At 44.6% G+C, this 16319-nt stretch overlaps 1 protein-coding gene across 2 annotated transcripts in view; it reads right to left on the bottom strand.

Moving 5' to 3' along the window:
- Window positions 1-12041, bottom strand: part of NCBP3 (nuclear cap binding subunit 3) — a 31738-nt gene extending 19697 nt beyond the window's left edge. Inside the window, exons 1-3 of one of the 2 annotated variants that reach the window (XM_084751311.1) lie at window positions 11804-12041; window positions 9797-9862; window positions 6661-6766 (exon numbers count right to left, since the gene is read on the bottom strand). In XM_084751311.1, coding sequence (XP_084607437.1) covers window positions 6661-6766; window positions 9797-9862; window positions 11804-11986 — 355 coding nt within the window. In that variant the 5' untranslated portion in view covers window positions 11987-12041. The remainder of the gene's footprint in view (window positions 1-6660; window positions 6767-9796; window positions 9863-11803) is intronic. The other variant, XM_084751310.1, reaches the window with a different exon arrangement.
- Between the last annotated feature and the right edge of the window lie 4278 nt (window positions 12042-16319).

Below are 16319 nucleotides of genomic sequence, written 5' to 3'. Positions count from 1 at the left end.
CACAGGCCTTTAATCCCAGAACTGAGGAGGCAGAGAGGAAAAAAAAGGAGGGTGAGGATGTGCCAGGCATCCTGGTAGTACACATCTGTAATTCCAGCACTGTAAAGACAGAGGAGGCAGGATGGCTGCCCTGAATTTTAGGCTACCCTGCCAGGTCTACATAGCAAGAAAAACATCATCTGAAAACAATAACAACAACAACAAAACCAAAGAGTACTTTCTTGTCTCTTGGCAGTACAGGTTCATGAGGACAGCACACCCTCGGGATTTTTTTTTTAAGTTTACTTATTTATTATGATGTACACAGTGCTCTGCCTGCATATGCTCCTGCAGGCCAGAAGAGGGCATCAGATCACATTGTAGATGGTTGTGAGCCACCATGTGGTTGCTGGGAATTGAACTCAGGACCTCTGGAAGAGCAGTCAGTGCTCTTAGCCACTGAGCCATCTCTCCAGCCCCACCCTCGGGATTTTTTAATCCCAGTAAATACACACTGGTGAAAGCAGTAGGAGGGACAGTAGGCAGAGACTCATGCAGGAAAGGAAGCACTCATTCTAGCCAAAAGCTGAAATCTAGAGAAGACTTTAGAAGGCCATGATAAGGGAAGAGATGACTCCACAGAATGTAACAACAACAACAACAACAACAACAACAACAACAACAACAACACACACACACACACACACACACACACCACAAACAAAACAAGACAGAGCCAGACACCTTTAATCCCAGCACTGGAGAAACAGAGGCAGGTGCATGGATCTTTGAGTTCAAGACCACCCTGGTCTATACTGTGAGATCTAGGCTAGCCAGGACTACACAGTGAGACCCTGTCTCAAAAGAAAAAAAGAAAAAAAGAAAAAAAGAAAAAAAAGAAAACAAAATCCCAGTGATGAAACAGGAAAAAGTCTGGATGTTAGGGAGAATACATATTTGTTCATCTGTTAAAATGGACTTAATCACAAAGCAAGTCCAGGACAGCCAAGGCTAACACAGAGAGACCCTGCATAAGTAAGTAAGTATGTAAGTAAATAAATAAATAAATAAAATGGACTTAATCACATGAGTCAGGAAGAGGAAAAAGTAACAAAACTCAGTATCAACACCATCATAGTATATTAGCAAAATATCACAATACTAAAAAAGAAAACCTATAGATTAAAAAAAAAAAAAAAGGTAGTTTAAACACAAAGAGTGAAAGAGCTGGGTGTGGTGGCGCACGCCTTTAATCCCAGCACTCCCAGCACTTGGGAGGCAAAGGCAGGCAGATCACTGTGAGTTCAAAGCCAGCCTGGTCTACAAAGCGAGTCCAGGACAGCCAAGACTACACAGAGAAAGCCTGTTTCGAAAAAACAAAAAAACAAAAAAACAAAAAAACAAAAAAAAAAAAAAGGGAAAGAGTCTGTCTAGCTTGAGACCCATTCCACAAAGGGAGACCACCTCTAACACTGCCTGGACCAGAGGCTGAATAGTCCAGAGACCCAGGATAGAAGCAAACAGAACCAGCGAGTGGGGAGCAAGGGGTGTCAATGATATTCTGTTATACTTGTTGTCAGGAGCCTAGCATAATCGCCATCAGAGAGGCTTTTCCAGCAACTGATGGAAATAGACACAGAACCCCACAGTTAAGTACTAGGCAGAACTCAGGAAGCCCTTTAGAAGAGGGTGAAGGAGGGTTTTAAGAGCCAGACACAAGGGGCTGGAGCGATGGCTCAGAGGTTAAGAGCACTGGTTTCTCTTCTAGAGGTCCTGAGTTCAATTCCCAACAACCACATGGTGGCTCACAACCATCTATAATGATGAAATCTGGTACCCTCTTCTGGCACACAGGGGGAACATAGTATATGTTAAAAATAAATAAATAAATAAATCTTTAAAAAAAATTAAAAAAAAGCCAGACACATCGAGTCAAGGAAGAAAACTCACAGAATCAACTAGCCTGGGCTCACTGAGACTGAACCAACAACCAGGGAGCCTGCATGGGTCTGACCTGCCTTTGTTATGGTTGTGTAGCTTGGTGCTCTTGTAGGACTCATAGTGGGTGTGCAGGCTGTCTGTGACTCTTTTGCCTGCTTTTGGGACCCATTTCCTCCTACTGGGTTGCTTCATCCAGGCTTAATATGACGGGAGGTACCTTGTCTTATTGCAACTTGATATATTGTGTTGGTTGATATCCATGGGAGGTCTGCCCTTTTCAGGAGGGAAACAAAGGAGGAGGAGATCCGAGGTGTGAGGCAGGGGACAGGGGCTGGGAGGAAGGAGGGCGTGGACACTACAGCTAGTGTGTAATATATGAGAGAAGAGTAAATTGAGTGAAAGAATAAAAATTCTGGTTAGAGCTGGATATGGTGGCACATGCCTTTAATCTCAGCATTTGGGAGACAGAGGCAGGTGATCCTCCTGCCTCTGCCTCCCAAGTGCGTGTACCACCACCATATGGCTCTGGTTAGAGATGTTTGACTTAGCAGAATAAGATACATATTGATAATGGACAATTTTCTTTAAAAGAAGCAGGTCAAACCAGGCAATGATGGCTTAGACCTTTAATCCCAGCACTTGGGAGCAGAGACAGGAGGATCTCTCTGAGTTCAAGGCCAGCCTGGTCCACAGAGAGAGTTCCAGGACAGCTAAGTTGTTACACAGAGAAACTCTGTCTTGAAAAACCAAAAAGTAGCAAGTCAAAACTAGACTTGGTTGCATAGGCCTTAATTGCAGCTCCTAAGGAGGCTGAAGCAGAAGCACTCCAAGTTCAAAGCCAGCCAGAGACCCTGACTCAAAACAAGACAAGGCCTAGGGAGTGATGCAGCTCAGTGGGAGAGCACTTATTGAGCATGTGCGCACAAGTTTGTTCTCAAGAGAAACCCAACTTGCCAGAAGCAAGGTCCATCAGAGATAAGAACTTTGTTAAAATTAGGAATTCCTGCAAGAAGTCCAAAGGAAAAGGCCATCACCTGCTGGCAATGTTAGTGCAAAAGCCTAAGAAAGTGGCTAGAAGTCGGGTGTGGTAGCACATGCCTTTAATCCCAGCACTTGGGAGGCAGAGGCAGGCAGATTGTAGTGAGTTCGAGGCCAGCCTGGTCTACAAAGTGAGTCCAGAACAGCCAAGGTTAACACAGAGAGACCCTGTCTCGAAAAACAAAAACAAAAAACAAACAAACAAACAAACAAAAACCACAAAAACCACCAAAACCCAAACAAATAAACAAACAAAAAAAATCTAGGAACTGGAGAGAGGTGAGAAACCAGAAAGACATGTCACGCAAAAGAAAGCTGGTCAGAGTCAAATGAGGTAGCTCACACTAGTAACCCAGTACTTAGAAGTTCCAGGCTAGCCTGGATTATACTGTGAGTTCTAATAACTTGTCTCAAAAGAAAAGAAAGAAGGGGATGTGAGGCTGTACCTCTGTCACCTGAAAGGTCAATGTATCTCATGAACGACTTAACAGTGTTTTTCCTAGGAGTCACACAGCAACCAGAAATTCTCACACCATCCCTGGATGCCAAAGGGCCTGAAGTATTGGGAATTAAAGCTCTGATCATGGAGAAATGGTGACCAAAGCTTAATTTAACAATGAGACATCCAAAAGGAGCAAATCCTTTTGATGCATAATAGAAGTAGCCTATCTCAAATTGTGTGCCTGAATGCTGGCAAAACAGAAACACAGGCTGCCAGTCAGCCCAACTTTCAAGCCGAGTCCTGCTATGTACCCAGCTGTGGAACCTCAGGCAACTTTCTCAATCTCTCAGCACCTTGTTTTTGTCATCAGTAAAATCCCTCAGGGGATTGCTAAAAGGACAAATTAGATGCAGAGCAGAGCAACTGTAACTTAGTAAGCATTTAACAACTGCTATTGTTGTTGATAGTAATAAGGTAAAAACATCACTTGACACCTGGTGTAGCTGTGGGTTGAAGATACTTATTCCAATTCCCCTCTCTAAGAGGCTGGGCAGCTCAGGTGACTACTTAGAAGAATACCAGATAACTAGCATCTACTGTGCATACTATGTGTCAAGCACCAATCTAAGAGCTGCAGTATTTTGTCAGACTCCTGATAATTCTGTATGTCTTCCCAAGAGTGTGTAGTGGCTAGACAATTTTTCCAAGGCCATAGAACTACAAAAAGAATCTGAATCCTGGCAACCCGGCTTCAGAACCTTGGCTCAAAACCAATGGTTCCCCATCCTGACTCCACATTAGATTACCCAGCAGATACAAAAACAACAGTGACCTCCAGGGCTTACCCATAGAGCTTACCCAAGCCTATCCACGCACAATTCTACCTTAAGTTCATCTGGATGGGTTCAGAGACATCATTTAGACCATCTTGCCTAAGGCTCAGTTTTCAGGTTGCACTATAAAATGAACAATATCCCCCAGCTGATATCCAGGCAAACCTACTGCCTTTTAAATGAAATAGCACACACCAATAAAGTCAGAACTTGGGAGTCAGAGGCAGGAGGATCAGAGTCCAAGGGTAGCCTGGGCTACATAAGATTCTGCTTAAAACAAATAAAACAAAAATCCAGCAGAAATGTAAGATTCTGACTGCTTTCCCATAAGCAGGATAAATATTGTTCACTAAAATTTAACCCCCAAACAATATTATTGGGGTTTTTTTGTTGTTGTTTTTTGAGACAGGGTTTCTCTGTGTAGCCTTGGCTGTCCTGGACTCACTTTATAGACCAGCCTAGCCTTGAGCTCACAGTGATCCGCCTGCCTGGCCAGTTAAAACAATATTATTTAAAAAAACAAAAACCAATATTATTAAGGTACATATTGCATTCCCATTTTGTAGACAAGAAATATGAAAAGGTTCAATAACTTGTCATAGTCACAAAAGAACTGGCACTAGATTTCACAAGGGCTTGTGACCCTAAAGGTACCAACAGAAGAGAGTGTTTTGAGTACAAAATAAGGGGCGCTTCATCGAGGGCAAATGAGCACTGAGAAAGGCATGGACAACTGTGGCTGGGACTAAAAGCCAAATGATGGAGTAAAACATGGAGCTTTCATGGTCAGCTGTGAGAGAAGAGTCCAAGGTCTTCCTAGGCCTAGACTGTGCTAGCACATGACTGTGAAGACACACGGCTTTCCCCAGCCTTCAATGGACTTTTCCTGATGCTTAGACCTACTCAGGCCTGGAACCCCAGCCTGCAAGAAAACTAAGGTCACATTCTCAACTTAAATTCACAATGTAGAACAAATAGTTCTACAAACATACTACTCTGTCCTTCTAGGATTGGCTAAAGAGTGGTCTAGAACTATAGTATTATATACATATTACATATAAAATATTCATATATATAATTATACCAATAGACCAAAAGTGTTCAAAGTAAGGCATTAGAGGGTAAAGGTACTTGCAGCTGAATCTGAGTTTGATTCCCAGGATCCACAGAATAGGAAAGAACCATCTCCCTCAAGTTATCCTCAGACCTCCACACATAGGCTGTAGTATGTGCACAGACACACACACAATTAAAAAATGTATTTTTTTAAAAGTAAGGTACAAGTCTTTAAAGTTAGATAGACATAGGTTAGAATCCTGACTCATTACCTCTGAGCAATTCACTGCCATAGAAAGCACATTCCCCGCACACAGTAGCCATTCTTTCCCACCGCAGAGCTGGGCGGTGGTGGCGCACGCCTTTAAACCCAGCACTCAGGAGGCAGAGGCAGGCGGATCGCTTTGAGTTCGAGGCCAGCCTGGTCTACAGAGTGAGTCTAGGACAGCCAAGGCTACACAGAGAAACCCTGTCTCGAAAAACAAAACAAACAAGCAAGCAAGCAGCACTACAGAGACTCACAGCACTGCAAAGCTTCAACCTGAAGTGAGACAGCTGCTTCCTGAGCCCTTTATAAACACCAACTTTTATACATGAGAGGCCTTTTGTATTCCTGGATTTAGATGAGAGGGTAATAATAAGGACGTAGGCTCGCTCGAGGGAAGTGCTCTCTTTTTTAAAAATCACTTTGCTATCAAGTATTGTGGTGTGCCCCTGAAATCCTAGAACCTGGGAGGTAAAAACAGGAAGACCATGAGTTCAAAATCATCTTCGGCTTGAAACCAGCCTGGGCTCCATGAGATGCTGCCTCGAGCGAGCAAACAGAAAAGGCTGGGGATGTCCTGATTTGACTTCATCAGCATGAGTGAGTCTCAGGGGTAAACTCAGAATCACAAACAAACAAAACCCACCATCAACTGCCTTGCTATGAGCTCTTAATAAAATAGGCTACAACTGCTTTAGGTCTCTTTGACAATAATTACTGGGAAGCCTGCATGTACCATGCATTAGTATCAATACAATTCCACCTGCTCCAAAAGTGCTCCAACTGCCCTAAAAGAAAGCTTCAGGGTGGGACGACACTTCCACTATTCTTAAAGGTAAAGAGAAGCTCGCTGAGGAGGTCCACAGAGGCAGAGGATGCATGTTTCATCTCTGACCCAATCTCCTTTAACAATCTCTTTTGTTCCACTGTTCTAGCTCTGAGAACTATCTGACAAAATCTCACCTTTACACAGGTGATATCAGAATACCTTCCTCTTGGGTATCTGGATGAGAACTTGACATACAGAACACAGCCAGAAACACCAAGTAATAGCAAGGAAGTCACTCTTGGAACAGTATGAAAAATTTTCTCCAAACACACTGTACCTTTCTTCATCATGTCTCTGTCCAAGGATACATTTCTCTGGGCAAGATTTACTTCTGCTCGAAAGTGGAAGCGCTTGGCTCGCTGTTCTTTCTTTTCAATTGCTTCCTAGAAAGTACAAAAAAATCAAAGAGGTTTTTAAAAAAGGGATGAGGAAAGTTAAATCACAAACAGCATGCTGCAACCTTAAAATAGATCAGAGTAAGTAAGCAACCTGTGCCTTTGAACGTGAAAACTGCACATGCATAGCCTACAGTAAACCTGCTGGAATCATTTCCATTCCATCATAGCATATGACTGCCCTCGGAACATAGTAGGAAGTCAACCAACACTTGTTTAGAAAGTTTTCTGATATTTCATGTATCACCAGCAATCATGCCAAGACGGTAAAACAGGTAACTTCACCTTCTCAATTTTTCTAGTGCAGAAATGGAGATGGGAAAAATGGAAGAAGATTTGCAGGAAATATCTCCACTAGCTAAGGGTAGAGCTGACCCAGTGCTATTTCTAGGAACTGTACAACTACCATTATCACTTCACATTGTCTGTGGGCATGGTAATCACACCTACTATGCTCTTCCACATTATGTTTGTCTGAATGGTTCACTCTCTAAAAGCCACACCCCCACATAAAAATAACACCAGAGCAGAAAATAGTCTCCTCTATTCCAGCCTTATGTGCATGGAATTGCCTGTTTTCATTTTCAAGTAACAAAGAGCACTGACACTTTGCTGAAAAACACTCAGCTTTGTAAATTTCTTCCAAGAGTGTAATAAATTCAGGTCCAACTATAATTTTCCAATGGCTCTCAAGAACCCTTCACTAACTGTATACTGAAAAGGTCTGACTAAAGAAAGCTTGTGGGTATGTAGAAGCAACAATGTTCCAATTATTTCCTATAATTATGCTAATTTTTTCACGGAAGTCTTCCTAGCACAAACAATTCACTTTCTTCAGCATGTGTATGCATTTGAGGGTGGGGAGCAGGTCTTCCTTAGTGCTGCAATTACAGATGCAAACACACTCCCATGCATTGTTTTCTTCCACGGGTGCTAGGGACCCTAACTAAGGTCCTCATGCTTACATGCACTTCACTGAGCCATCTCCTACCCAAATCCTTTAGTAACAATTTAAGTGCTAAATCCTTTCCCCAGGTACCTAGATACCTAATATACTAGAAAATGATGTAAGGTTAAGAGCCATCTACTTCGCTGGGTGGTGGTGGTGCACGCCTTTAATACCAGCACTTGGGAGGCAGAGGCAGGTGGATAGCTGTGAGTTTGAGGCCAGCCTGACCTACAAAGCAAGTCCAGGAAAGCCAAGACTACACAGAAAAAGCCTGTCTCGAAAAACCAAAAAAGAAAAAAAGAAAGAAAGAAAGAAAGAAAGAAAAAAAGCCACGTATGACATATTTACTTTTATTCTTGTTTTTAATTGATATATTGGTATAATTGGTATAATTGATAGGTATATACTATCAATTAAATTTTAAATTGCGCTGGAGAGATGGCTCAGCAGTTAAAAGCACTAGGGGCTCTTACAGAGGGCCTGGGTTCAGTTCCTAGCACCTGCATGGTATAGCTCACAACTGTCTGCAACTCCAGTTTCAGGGGATCTGATGCCTTCTTCTGATCTCCCCCAGGCATGCCCATAGTAAAATTATACATATAGACAAAACACTGATACAGATACAAAATAAAAAATATAATTGAAGTTGAAAATTCTGTTTCAAACTGTACAGTACACATTTCAATCAGGAAGGGGAAAAAAAAGACTAAACTGATTTAAACAATGCACTACTGCATGGAAAATGAGAGGCCTCACTCTGAGGTACTATAGTGAAGATGATACAATGGTAACAGCAATCACTTAGCAAAAGGCAATATTGTCAGATGCTGGCAATAATTCAGTTGGCATGGTCCTCAAAGCTTAGACATACACACAACTAGAAATCCCTATTTTCCTAAGTTGATAACCAGTAAGAAATAGACATACACTAAGGGCTTATTTATATGTTGGGTGCTTTTAACATTTTTATAGAAAGTAGAAACAAAACACATTTTTTAAGAGTGCAAATAACATCCAAATAAGCACTCTCGAGCCCAGGGACATGGCATGACTCTGTAGATAAAAGTGTTTGCCATGTAATAAGCCTAACAACCTGAATATGGATTCCCAGAAACCATGTAAAAGCCAGATACTGTGGCACATGTCTATAATTTTCACGCTCTTATAGCAGAACGAGAGATAGGAGGCAGAGAAAGAGAATCCCTCAGAAGCTTGCAGGCATCTAGCCTAAAACATGTACTACAGTGTCAAACAACCAGAGAAAGATCCTACCTCAAAAACAAGGTAAGAAGGGAATTTAGAGACAGCTTAGTAGTTAAAAGCATTGGCTGTTCTTAAAGAGATGCAGGTTTGGTTCCCAGTATCCACTGGGCAGCTCACAACCATCTCAAACTCCATTTCTAGGATATCTGATGGCCTCTCCTGACCTCTTCAGACACTAGGTCAGCATATGACATATGCAGGCAAATCACTCATACATATAAATCTAAAAATAATATCAATACTAGTACTAATAATAAAAAAGGCACCAGGTACAGTGGTGCATGCCTTTGATCCCAGGACCTGGAAGGCAGAGACAGGTAGGCCTCTGTTTTGAGTTCTAGTATAGCCAGGCTATGTAGAAAGATCTTGCCTCAAAGAAGAAAAAAAGAAAGAGAAGAAAAGATGGACGAGGAGAACTAACACCTGAGGTTGTTCTCTGGCTTCCATGCGTGTGCTAGAGCATTCACACGCACACACAAAACACATACATAATAAATATTAAATAAATATTAAAACAAGCATTCACAGTGCAAACTTTTCTTGGAAATGGTTAAGTACAGGCATATAAGTATAATGATTATCTTTTCATGGATAGAAGCACATACAAATGCTGCCTAAGTATCTTCAGGATATATAGGGACATTCTTGGGTAGATAGATACATTTGATAATATGATACATATGTGTGTATGTATGTATGTGTATATATAATATATATATATATTATATATGCAACAAAAGAAAAATGAGGCAAAAATACTATACCATAAGTCTTATCAAACTGAATAAATAATCAGTCTGTCTTACCTTGGAGGTAACATCGATTCCAGTGATGAAGCTGCCAGCCTTGTTTTCATATCTTCTGCTTGTGTCCTAACAGAAGAGGACTGATGAGAAATCCTGACAGAAAAATCCATGATAAGGGGCAGCCTGACCTCTTCTTTTTGGGGGCTTTTTTTGGGGGAGGGAGGTTCGAGACAGGGTTTCTCTATGTAGCCTTGGCTGTCCCAGACTCACTTTGTAGACCAGGCTGGCCTCGAACCCACAGCAATCTGCGTGCCTCTGCCTCCCGAAGGCGTGGGCGGCCACCACCACCTGGCATCAACTGGCTCTTCTTTTCAGCCATCCTCCTCCATTCTAACAATCCTTGTTATTAGGAAGTCTATCTCTGAAACTGCACAGTAGCAATCAACTGTTCTAACAAGTAGTCCAGACCCCAGACAGGACACTGTTCAAAATATTAATTAGTTCTGTCAACTGAGGGTATCTATATAAATGAACATCTAAAAGCTTTTGAAAAAAAAAAAAAAGTCAAAAATGAGATAGTCTCTTAGCTCCCTAACAAGACAAATTTCCCATGAAAGGCCACCAGGTGGAGCAAACGCCTCCACTGAAAACGCATAAAGTCCTAGAGCTACGGGAAAATCCAGCCTAATACAATGAAAAAAAGGAGGGGAAATGGATGGAATGGACTGAAGCCTCAGGTCCGCCTGCAGTCAGCACCCTGGACCCTGCATTCAGTCTCTGGCCGCTGCTTACGTTGTCTGTCTGTCTTTCTGACTTCCGCTCTCCCCTTTGTGCTTAACACAATCCAGAATGTCTCCAAAACAATCCTGTTTCCATCCCCGTGACTTTTGTGCTTGCTGTCGTCGCTGCTAGGAATCGCTCCCTTCCAACCGGCGTAGTTGACCCCTTTTTGTCGGTTAGGATTAAGGTTGAATCTAACTATATCTCAGTGGACTTTTTTATACATCTCTCCTGGTCACTGTACTTTCTATTCTATTAACAGGGTGTATTTTCTTTGTAGCAGTTAACACAAAAAGAAATTATTTACTTGTGTCCCCTACTAGGGTAAACTCCGAAAGGGAGTCTGATTTTAAACACATAGTGTGTGTGTGTGTGTGTGTGTGTGTGTGTGTGATACATACACGTTAAACTGAATGAATGAATAACACAACTAAGTCAAAACGGCATCGAAATCTAGATGACAGAATGAGAAAACAGCAAAGTTGCCATTATGTTATTACCAAAGTCATTGTCATTTGTCATCACTACCTCAGCCTTTACTCACAGCGTCGAATTTTTGTAAAAGAAAGACCTGCTATCATGTAATTAAGGGGGGGGGGGAAGTTCACGTGAAAACTATCCAGGCCTCGGACCAGCTTTAAGAACGGAACGTGCGACCACCAAACCACAAGCAAAACCGTCCTCCTCATACTCACTGTGGTCAAAGAAAGATCAAGTGTCAGTGTCAGAAGCTGCGACCACCGAGTAGGAGCGGTGAAGGTGCGCGAGGACATGATGACCCTCCCCCACGACACCAACACACCAGGGTCTGCTGTTTGACAGGTCTAGCCCCCCCAAGCGAAGAGCGAGCGTCCCGTTGAACAGACACCAACTCCGCCGGTGCAGGGACCCACCAGACCTGGATGCCAGCACCACCTAACACTTCCCGTGAGTGACGTTCCAGACTCTGTTCCCGCCCGCGGTTCCCTTTTATCTCCAGCCGAACACAGTTCGTTCTCTCCGGGCCACGGGTCGGCCGGCACCCGGGGCAGTGAGAGGGGTGTCCCCAACTCTCTCTCTCTCTCCCAGCTCTCCCGCCACCTCCAGCGCTCTCTGCACCCATTTCCGGGCGCCCCGGCGCCCCCTCTCCCGCTCCGGCTCTCTCCGGGTCGAGCGCGGGCCCCTCCACCCTTCTGCGCTCGCGCCCCTCTCAGGTTCGCGGACTCGTCGCCAGCGCCGCCGCCTCGCCGCCCCTCAAGGGACACTCGCTCGGCGACCTCCGGCTCAGCCCCCGCCCCTCGCCCGTACCGGGAGCAGTTCCTTTAGCGAGCGCCGCACCGGCACGATTTCCAGCTCGCCCTCCTCCACCTCCATGGGCTCCGGCTCGCCGCGCTCCAAGCCAGACTCCACTTCGGGCGACGGAAGCCCCAAAGCCGCCCCAGCCGGGGCCTCCGCCTTCACGGACACTCGCAGGCCGCGCACGGCCGCCATAGCTGCCAGCCGGCCGAACCACAGAAAGCCCGCCCCTCACACCTGCCGCCTAGAGCGTCGCCGCCGCTGACCATGGAGAAGAGCCGCTGTTAGCTAGAGCGTCGTCAGTTTCTACCAGAGAGCCGTCTTTATCTCGGGCGCCCCCTTGGTGGCCCGGGAACTTGGGACGGGCTTGGGGAGGGATTTGGCGGGGGAGGGGGCGGGACGAAACAGGGACGGAGGTGGGGCGTCGTCTGAGGTTCCAGAACACCTACACTTTGAGGGCTATACTTTTCCTAAGAAGTACTGAGCCGAGTACTATGTGCCAAGTACTTCCAAGGCTTGAACCTGTACAACTCTATGAATAAGATTTTATTACTATTTTCATTTCACATAGGAGAAAACTGGGGTACAGGTTTTCTCAAGATTTAGGCTACTTAAATGATTACCTGGATCTGAGCCTAGGCAATTGGGTTTCAGAGCCCGGAATGTACTATAATCTATCACATCTTGGCAATCTGAACGTTTACAAACTTATCTGCGTGGTAAACCTTATCCATTTTATGTATTCAAAAATTTAAACTGGGGTCCAGTGTAGGGTTACATGCCTTTAGTCCCAGCACTCAGGAATCAAAGGCAGGCACATCTCTATGAGTTCCAGGCCATCCTAGTTTACATAGTGAATTCCAGGCCATGGTAGTGCTCCAAGGTGAGACACTGCCTAAATTTAAACTGGGCATGGTGGTGCAAAATTGTATTCCCAGTACTTGGGAGATATAGGCAGGATTAGTAGTTCAATATTGTCTTTCAATACGTGGCTAGCTTAAGGCTAGCCTAAGTTACAGAAGACCTTAATTTAAAGGGGGGGGGAGGGTTCTCCAAGATAGTAGTAACCTACCCAAAGGGCAGAGCCAGGTTTAGAACCCATTTTCTCATTTCTGGGGGCTCTGCCCATCAAAGACTCATAAGCACGGGTTCTAAAAGATGTTTCTAGTAAGAGTCTGGCTGGGACAAAGGAAAAGCTTATCCACACATATGAAAGGCACCTCTTCCCTGTTGTGGGTCCTGATTTTGTTCCTCCTACATCACCATTAGGTCCTTTCTAGACCTGTCTCCCAATCTGAAAGTGGAATAGGCAGGGCCATAGCATATCTGAGCCCCTAAAAATATTTTTACAGAGAGACAATTCTAAAACAGAAAAACACAAGAATCATGTAATTTAAATTCAGAACATGGCTGCTCCGGCAAAAGATCACATCCAAAGACTTTCTAAGCCTGTGTGATCCAGCTGCATACAGGCATGGCTTTAGTCCCAGGAGACAGAAGCAAGCCGATTTTTGAGTTCACATCCAGCCTGGTATAGAGCAACTTTCAGGTAAAAAAAAAAGCTTAGGTCCAGGTGTGGTGGTACATGCCTTTAGTTCCAGCACTCAGGGGGCAGGCATGCAGGTCTTTGAGTTCTAGTCAGTTTGATTGAGTCAATGAGTTGAGAGGCAGTGCAGTGGAGTTGGAGTTCGTGGAGGTTCACTTTGTGGAATTCAGCGGCAGAGTTTTTTTCTGTTTGTTTGTTTTTCGGAGACAGGGTTTCTCTTTGTAGTCCTGGCTGTCCTGGACTCACTTTGTAGACCAGGCTGTCTTTCAGCTCCAGGAGATCTGCCTGCCTCTGCCTCCCAACTGCTGGGATTAAGGGCGTGCACCACCACCACCCAGCCCAGAGGCAATTTTTACCAGGAAAGTTTTTACAGAGAAAGGTCATAGAGAGAACAAGCTGGACACAAGTGAAGACAGAATGAGCCAGAGAATGAGGGGTCAGAAGATGAGAACATATTGCCAGTGGCTGGAGAGATGGCTCAGAGGTTAAGAGCACAGGTTACTCTTCCAAGGGTCCTGATTCAATTCCCAGCAACCACATGGTGCCTCATAACTATCTAAATTGAGATCTGGTGCCCTCTTCTGGCCTGCAAGCATACATGCAGGCAAAACACTATATGAAGAATCTTTCTTGGAAAAAAAAAAAAAAGAACATATTGCCAAAGCTAGAGGCTAAGCTAAACAATTCAGTCAGAGGCTGAAAGAGAAGACAGATTGAATCAGTGATCTTGGAGAGGCATCTGACCCAGAACAGCTGAGTTGAACCAGTCAGTCAAAGTTCAGAAGAACAAGAAAGGGTGAGCTTGGTCAGCGGTAAGCCTCAGAGGCTGAAAACACTCTGGGCCTAGATTAGACTGTATGGAGGCTAGAAATTTCCAGAACTAGGCTTTGGTTAGCAGATAGAGGCAGTCAGCCTCCAAGATGACAATTACTTCAGGCAAATAATAGTTACTTTTACAGAATCAGATGCACCAGGTGGCCATGAGCACGCCATTTAACCTCCAAGTCTCAGTTCCTTCATCAGAAAATAGACCAGTGACGCCCACCTGCAGAGAAGGATGTAAGGACTTAAATAGGCTAAGTATATGTGGTTATAAGATCCAACAGAAGTGGATCTTATACTACGTCAGAGAAGTACGTCAGAGGTTTTCTTAAAATGGGCCTACATCACAGGACAAACAAGATGGAGTTCCTTAGAAGGGTACCATTGATTGAATGTAATGCAAACCTAAGAATAAAATTGGGTTGAAAGAATGGAATGTATTTTCTCCTTTTTCCTTTTTTTTTTTCCCCTTTTGCTGTGCTGACAGTGGAACCCAGAGACTTGAGCAGGCTGACAAAGCCCTTTACCAGTGAGCCATACCCCAACTCTCTTGTTTTGAGACAGGATCTTGCGGTGTAGCACCTCCATCTCCTGAGTGATGGGACTGCAGACATGTAATACCAGGCCTGGCTCCCTAGTGTGCATTTTAAGGAGATATTTGTGTTCGCGATGGCCGGCTGTGGGCGACAGTCATGAACCCCACCATTATGCTATCTCTCTAGGCTTACAGAGTGGGAGGCAGGAGACACAAAAGCAGTTAATTACTCAACTGCACAGGCCTCTCCCCCTCCTAAAGGAAGTCTTAGGAGGGAACCCTTGCGCTTGAGGGTTCAATTTAGAGGGATTTGGAATTGCAGTTCCTAGAGGCTGTGAAGCACTGCAGCTAGCAGGAGACACAGGCAGTCAACCCCCAGGCTGCTGCCGGGACAGCCCTATACCTTTCTCTACTCGATCCTCCAACTCACCTTCACCTGCCTCCCTGTCCAGAGCAGGCCAACGAGGTGAAACCACAGAGAATTTAGGAGGTGGTAAAGAATTATCTTCAGAAAGTTACAGTTAATGGGGCTGGAGAGACTGCTCACCTGGTAGATCTTCCAGTGCAAGGATCTGATTCTAAGCCCTCAGGCATGCATGTAAAAGCCTGGCAAAATGATGAGCATCTAAACCAGTCCCCCCACTCCCACCCCCACCCCCACCCCGTGTGCTGGATGGGCAGATCCCAGCGCCCACTGGCCAGGCATCCTAGCCACACCAGATTCATTGTGAGCCCCTGTCTCAAAAGCTAAAACGAACCCTTAAAGTAATTCAACAAAGCACATAAGGTTCAGACAGATGGCCCAAGTGTCTAAACCAATAAAGTGGAGGGGGCTGGAGACATGGCTCAGTGGTTAAGAATACATGATGTTCTTGCAAAGGACCCAAGTTCAGTTCCCAGAACCCGCATCAGGCAGCTCACAGCCACCTACAACTCCAGCTCCAGGAGATCTTCCACCCTCCCCTGGCCTCTGAGCATGCTGTATGCAAGTAAACAAACCCACCCACAGACACACCAACAGCAGCCAAATGGGGCCTGCTGGGCACTGGCTCCCAGGTTACTCCATAAGGTGCTCACTTACTGAGTGTTTATTACAAGCCAGGCTCTTGTAACAAGAACTTAATTTACTGTCACAGAAACTCCACGAAAGTGCGCTTACTATTCACACTATGCCAATAAAAAAGAATTGAGGCTCCTGCAACGACCTGCCAAAGGTGTTACAGCTACGAGGTAGGTAATCAAACTGTGTTTAATCTCAAGGCTGCCTGATCTCAAGGATGGCACTTGATATCACTACCCTGGAGGACCCTATGACTAGAGTACTAGTGCTGAGGCTAAGAAGTTACAGGGGAGACAGTAGGCATGCCAGCTCCCCATTGTAGCCTCCGTGAATCACTATGAAACAGGAAGTGTATCCTACCGCCAGCCCTCTGGTCCTCAAGCACCCAATTCTCCCCACATAGGGGCTGCATAGGAGATCAGAGGGTTTTTTGTTGTTGTTGTTGTTTTGTTTTTTAAGACTCATTTATTTATTAAGTATACAGTGTTTTGCTTGCATGCATACCAGAAGAGGGCACCAGATCTCATTATAGATGGTGGTGAGTCACCATGTGGTTGCTGGGAGT

Source organism: Acomys minous (genome assembly GCF_964271855.1).
Source record: "Acomys minous genome assembly, chromosome: 12".
In the NCBI taxonomy this organism is placed as follows: Eukaryota; Metazoa; Chordata; class Mammalia; order Rodentia; family Muridae; genus Acomys; species Acomys minous.
Note: the sequence above shows the minus strand (reverse complement) of the source record. Positions and strands in the feature narration are given on the sequence as shown.